The sequence below is a fragment of the Opisthorchis viverrini genome, assembly GCF_000715545.1.
Source record: "Opisthorchis viverrini unplaced genomic scaffold opera_v5_106, whole genome shotgun sequence".
Lineage (NCBI taxonomy): Eukaryota > Metazoa > Platyhelminthes > Trematoda > Opisthorchiida > Opisthorchiidae > Opisthorchis > Opisthorchis viverrini.
Window position 1 is genome coordinate 990,322 of NW_008751768.1, and position 6,445 is coordinate 996,766.

A 6,445-nucleotide genomic window follows, 5' to 3' on the forward strand; every position below is an offset into this window, starting at 1 on the left:
GGGGGGGCAGTCAGTTCGATTACAGTACTTGCGTCCCGCGTCCTTGTTTCTGACAGACAACATACATCAATACAGAGGGAATCCAGCGTACGTGCAAGTGCCACCTGTTGACCTGCTTGCTTCAGTGTGCAAACATTGAAGGTGGCTATGTGGACAGGCTTTCGCGGTTTGAAAGCAGACTAAACAGATTAACTAAACTTGGACGTGTAGAAGCTGCAGCTGAGTGTGATGCAGGGCGAGCAAAACGGTCAGTCCTAGAGCTGGGACCTGCGGAGAAAGTATTCAAAGTTGTGCGGAGAACGTGAAAGTGTGAGAAGGGAGGCGTCAGCAGTAGCATGTTTTCGCTTACCCGCCCTGCTGTATGCAGCAAGTAAGGCGACCCGGATGATGGCACCACGCGACGGCCGATGTGGCATGAGAATATCGTTAGTTGTGTAGGTCATGGTTGTACGAGGGCTGGGATACTGCCAGGGCGCCCACACCTAGACAGGAGGACGATTAGGGTCCCCAACCAAAGCCTTTGGCTCAAAAGCCTAACCTTGCAGCAGCCTTGTTTTGCTGGAAATGCAAATGCATTACCGTTTTTACGGAAGACGTCGCCATACATGTTTCAACCCCTAACCTGGATAGCCAGGAGACTGTGTTCGTCGCCCATGCACAACCATGAGCTGCACATATATAAATAAACTCATGCCGCATCAGCCGTCATCAGTGCCATCAGTGGGTTGCCTTACTCGCTGTATACAGCAGGGCGGTGTTGCGAAAGTCGAGTAGTTCCAGGACGAGATTAGACAGGAGACAGAATAGACGGACGTAATGTGCGCTTTAATCGTCTAATAACGGTAGTACATGAGCTGAAAATATAGAATGGGAATTACGAGTTATTGGTCTATGCAAAAGTATGGCTTATATGGTCATGACATGCAGTTAAGTGAAATCAGGCTGCTGCTGACACCTCCCTTCTTCCTGTATCACATTCTTTGTCTTCCCCCTCTCCCCACCATATTGATAACTCTTATCTTGTGGACCCAGCACTTGGGGTTGATGAGTCCGTTCATCTTGCATCGGTTTTGCGTGCAACATCTGCTCGTCACATGGCGCCGAACATCTTCACGTAACTCGAAATCAGTCTTGAAGCCTCGGCATCCAGTCTATCTGGCCGCATTCAATGTGCGCATTTTGAAGCAAGTGGGACAACAAGCTGCTCTTGCTCTCACATTGGACTCGCTTGGCATTGATGTGTGGTGTGTTTCAGGAACGAGAATTTAAGATGCAAACACAGTGATTGAGCTAACCTCTCCGTCAGTCTCCATTTGCTTCCGGCTGCGCAACTCTGGTGATCTAGAGGGTGCTGCGGCGGGATGTGCAAGGGTTGGTACCGTGTTAAGTCACCGGAAGGAATATCCTCACTTGACTGGATACCTGTTGATAGTCGTCTATGTGCGGTTCGTCTGGCAACGTCTGTGAAAGAGTCTTGCAAGCGGAAGCTGATCGCTGTCTGTTTGTCGTGTCCGCTTGCGCCTCAACTGACTGCAGCTCAGACGCCGTCAAAAACAGGTTTTACGACGCCCTGAATGCCCTGCTGAGGCGAGCTAAAAGCTCGAATATTGTGATATTTGCCGGAGATATGAATGCACAAGTGTGCAGGCTTAGCGTATCTGAGACCCAATTAGGAGGTCGATATGGATTGGACTCGGTACCTACGGACAATGGCGAACGGTTGCTTCAGCTGTGTGCTGATCACAGGTTGTTTTCATGCAATATCAATTTCCGAAAGAGCCGAAGTCATCCGGCAACTGGTGCACTCCAATGGCATGCTGGCCACAAACTCAAATCGACTACATCGCCATCAATTACTGATGACGCGGATCAATAACTGACTCTCGGTCGTTTTGGATCGAATTTGTGGAATCTGACCACGGGCTCGTCCGGAGTCGCTTCTCCCTATGTTTCCCTAAGCCGCGTAAAGTGCGGACAAGTTGCTTGGCATCTAAAATACTGGCATATCCGGATGTTAGACAAGCGTACCAGAATCGTCCTCTAGAGTTTCTTCCAAATGCTCCATTAGATGCACCATAAGATATGAACGCACACTGGGACGAGATTGCCACCTCATTGCAAAGTGCTGGGAATTTCGCCTGTGGCACGGCACCACCAGGTGCACGCAAGCACTGGATATCATACCGAACTGTGGCACTGCTTTAATCCCGGAGGAGTATCGCAGCCGGTCCCGAACATAACTTGATGCGACGAATTATCGAAGGTCACCTGAAAGTGAGCGTGCGAGCCGATCTTGAAGTGTGGTGGATAAAGAAAACCGAAGAAATGAAAAAGGCCCGGAAAGCCACCAATGCCCGAAGATTATTTCAGTTGATTTGTGCTACCGGTCCCTGGAAACGGCTTGTGAGCAAGACCATCAAGCATCAGAATGGAACGACCATCTCGAATAAAGAACGCCTCGAACGGTGAGCTCAATACTTCACACAACAGTCATGGCCACCAGCTGGCACTCACCTAGAGACCACAGGTGAAGTACAACCCTGAACGGTGAACGTGGAACCACCTACGGACTCGGAGGTTTGCGACTTCATATGTTCTCTCAAGCGCAAGTGAGCTTCTGGTCAGAATGACCAGAAAGACGAAGGTGAAGTCCTCAGTTAATGATCGTCTGATTTGTTTGCTTGGGTTTGGAAAAGGAGTCTGTCCCAGACAACTGGGAAGAGTCGGTGATAGTGCACATTTTCCAAAAGGCGGCTTGTAGTGAGTGTGACTTCCACAGGAGGATAAGCTTGACCCCAGACTGTTGGCGTCACTGGGGCTTCGTCGCCTTGTGGTGGCTCATGATACACTGACTCGAGAGCAGCAAGCGGGGTTACGGACCGGTAGGGATTGTGTTGACCAAATATTCACACTTCATAAGGAACTAGAACAATGCCATACGCATAAGCCACCCACAATTCTAGTACTTCTGGATTTCCAAGGCGCATCTGACTCGTTTGATCGGTCTGTTCTTCTTGACAGGCTCGCCCACCAAAGACTGCCCTGGAAGTTTGTAAACATGAAACGTTCTTTGTATTCTCGGATTTCCGGGCGTGTGAGAGTGTATGGAGAGCTCTCGATAAGCTTCCACACACAAAGCGGTGTCTGTCAAGAGTGCTCACTCTCTCTAGTAACGGCATTTTCCTCAGCTTAGTTCTCGGTCTGAGGCTCCCAAGCTAGCGTTCACATCAAAACAACCACCAAAGGTGCACAAGGTCTATTAACGCCCAAAACGAAGTCAAGAACAGTTGAACAGCGCTTCGTATATATAGCGTAAGCGGTTATAACTTTCTGGAATTTCTGACGCGTTTTGGATGCGCCATTGGCAACCGGAATTTGGCCAATACTGGGTCATGATTGGCTGTTGGGTCCAGATTGTTGACCAATCAGATCTCGTCTTGATGCCGGACCGGCAAGCGTCCCGAAATTCTGGGATACCCCCGTGCGGGTCAGGCCTATCGGCCGTAGCCGCGCCTAAAGACGTGCGGTATAGCGGGATACGTGTGGACTCCTGCCTAACATCTCCACTTTGGAGTTTGTTGACGTAGCTCCGAAGCTGGGGTTTCACTTGCAGTAAGCTCACTGGCTTGCGGATCCTGTCTGTCCAGCGTCGCGGTTGTAATTCGCGCTTAGGCTGGGACTCTGACGAAGCAGCAGATTGACTTCCTGGGATGGTGCCGACATCAAAAGTGTCCAGAAGCATTTCTAGACTCACATCACTCGGTCCTGTGGGCAGGATCGGCGCATCTGTCGGCCGGATCTGGTTCGCGTGGCGTATCCATTTGGCTGGACCAACTTGAATCTCGTAGAGCGCTTTGCTGCGCCGGCGGAGGATGAGTCCTGGGGTACACGTAGGGCGTCTGCCGCTATAGTCACGACCCAACACTCTCTGGCCTTTGCTGAATGCGCGCGGTTGCTCCATGATGCCGGTTGAACTGTTCCTCCATTCTGGTGTTGCGGTGACCAGCCTGCTTCGTTTGTGACCGGATAGTGTCATGCGGTGTTCGAAGCCTCCTTCGGAGCGGTGCCTCTGCTGGTGATACTCCGTCAGGTGAGTTGGGGTCTGGTGTCGTTCGATATGCCAGCAGGGACCTTTGCAAAATTCCTTCCGATGGTCCCTCTCCTCAAAACTTCTGAATTGCCCGATTCAGAGCGTCAACAAAGCGTTCCGCTTGGCCGTTCGACTGCGGATAAAACGGCGGCGTTATGGCATGCTGCCGACAAAAGTGTGCAAACGCCGACGTCGTAAACTGACTGCCGTTGTCGGATACAATAGTCTCTGGCGTTCCAAAACGACTGAACAATCGCCGGAGTTCCAGAACTGTGATGGCAGTTGTGGGGCTTTTCGCCAGAACAATTCCTGGCCATTTGCTGTAAGAGTCGACCACGACCAAAAAGTGTTGGCCACCCACTGCATAATCGATGTGAAGACGAGACCAGGGTTCGGTCGGTTGCGGCCACGAGCTTAGGTAGGCTTTCACCGGTGACTTGGATGCTTCAGCGCACCGCAGGCAAGATTTCGAGACTTGCTCGATCTGGGAGTCCATCAAAGGCCAGTAGACATAACTCCGAGCAAGGGCCTTCATCCTGTTTGTTCCCAAGTGCCCTTTATGGAGCTGATTCAGGACGGCTGGTTGTAACTTCTTTGGGATGACCACACGTTCTGAAAACAACGGGCATTCGTCGGCTATTGATAGTGCGTCATGCCGGTTGAAGTAAGGCCTCATTTCATCTTTTTGGCAGGTACGCGGCTAATGATTGCGATGGTAGTTTATGACTTGCTGCAGCACAGGGTCTTGGTCGGTAGCCTGGCGGACTATGTCTGCAGCCATTGGGAGGGTGCGAACCGCTTCGTTTACTACACGGTTAACCTCTGGTTCCAAGGCTATTGTTGCGACCATGGTATCTTCTGGTTCTGGCCTGCTTGAATCAATGAGTCGGGACAGTGCGTTGGCTTGTCACAGGCTGGTGGTGGACCGGTATTTTATCTTGGAGTCGCACTCCAGAAGCAGAGGGGCCCATCGCTGGAGCCAGTTGGCAGTATAGGCCGGACTTCCTTTCCTCGAGCCGAACACAGCAAGAAGTGGCTTGTGATCGGTCAGTAAGGTGAATTGATGGCCGTAAAGCATTTTATGAAACTTCTTAACGGCAAACACGATCGAGGAGGCTTCCTTTTCTATCTGACTGTAGTTGCGCTCGGCTGAAGTCAAGGATCTGGCCGCATGTGCAATGGCTTTCTGGCTGCTATCCGGAAATACGTGTGAAATCACTGCGCCAATTCCATAGTTCGAGGCGTCCGACGCCACAACAATTTCCACCGATGGATCGTAGTGTGAGTAGCAAATCGGAACTTAGCATGGATTTGACAGAGTCAAAGGCGCGTTGACATTCTTCTGACCATGTCCACTTGTGGTCCTTGGTAAGTAGCTGATTTAGTGGGCGTCGAAGGCGATGCATGGCAGGCGGGAACGAACTGTAGTGACTGACGAGACCGAGGAAAGACCTGAGGGACGGCACGTCTGTGAATGCTGGCATACGTTTGATCGCTTCAATGTTCTCCGGGTCTGGACGGCGGCCATGTTCGTCAATAATGAACCCGAGGTACTTTATCGACCACATGAAAAAGGTGCGTTTCTCTCGGTGCACTTTGAAGCCATATTCTTGAATACGACTAAGCACGTAATCAAGGCGCTGCAACAGTTCGTGGGGGTTCGAACCCATGACAATGAGATCGTCCAAATAGGCGCCAACGCTGGGGGCATCCTTCAGCACCGTATCCATAATCTGTTGAAATATGGCTGGCGCTATTTTGACACCAAATAGCAGTCGAGTGTAATGGAACAGACCTCGAAGCGTGTTGATCGTGAGCAGTTCTCGGGTTTCTTCCTCTACTTCAACCTGTAGGCACGCATCGGCCAAGTCAATCTTCGCGAAACACTTATCCCCATTCACTTTCGCGAATAAAAAGTCTGGGAGAGGCAGAGGGTATTGATTGGTATCCAGCGCCGAGATGAGACCGGTGGAGAAATCTGCGGACAACCGGATCGTCCCGTTGGCCTTCTTCACCAACACAATAGGTGCGGCCCAAGCAGAGTAGTTGGTTGGTTGAAGAACACCCGCCTTCTGAGTTCGGGATGTCGTTGATACGAACCGTCACGAACTTCCTTCGGCAAGCAAAATCAACTTTGAATGTAGCAGTCACCGATTTGGACCGCGATTTGTGGGCTGCACGGTGGTGTCCGGGTGGCTGCAATCTTTGAGATCGACACAAATCTTTGTGGCCGCGACGACTGCACCTGGAACATTTGTCACGCCTGAACCGGCAATAACGAGCAAAATGCCACTCACCGCAATGCCAGCAATTTGTGGGAGGCTTACCCTGTCTTCGATCGAGCATTTTGTCAGA

At 51.1% G+C, this 6,445-nt stretch overlaps 2 protein-coding genes across 2 annotated transcripts in view; one reads left to right on the forward strand and one right to left on the reverse strand.

The window, feature by feature from the left end:
• T265_05765 (hypothetical protein) overlaps nt 1-305 on the forward strand; it is a gene marked incomplete at both ends in the record, with an annotated part of 7,980 nt that extends 7,675 nt beyond the window's left edge. Inside the window, one exon of the mRNA XM_009170845.1 lies at nt 57-305. Within this exon, the coding sequence (XP_009169109.1) occupies nt 57-305 (249 nt within the window). The remainder of the gene's footprint in view (nt 1-56) is intronic.
• T265_13855 (hypothetical protein) overlaps nt 1-6,162 on the reverse strand; it is a gene marked incomplete at both ends in the record, with an annotated part of 29,533 nt that extends 23,371 nt beyond the window's left edge. The window contains 4 exons of the mRNA XM_009170868.1: nt 2,956-3,144; nt 3,623-4,102; nt 4,311-4,702; nt 5,298-6,162. Of these exons, the coding sequence (XP_009169132.1) occupies nt 2,956-3,144; nt 3,623-4,102; nt 4,311-4,702; nt 5,298-6,162 (1,926 nt within the window). The remainder of the gene's footprint in view (nt 1-2,955; nt 3,145-3,622; nt 4,103-4,310; nt 4,703-5,297) is intronic.
• Nucleotides 6,163-6,445: the final 283 nt, after the last annotated feature.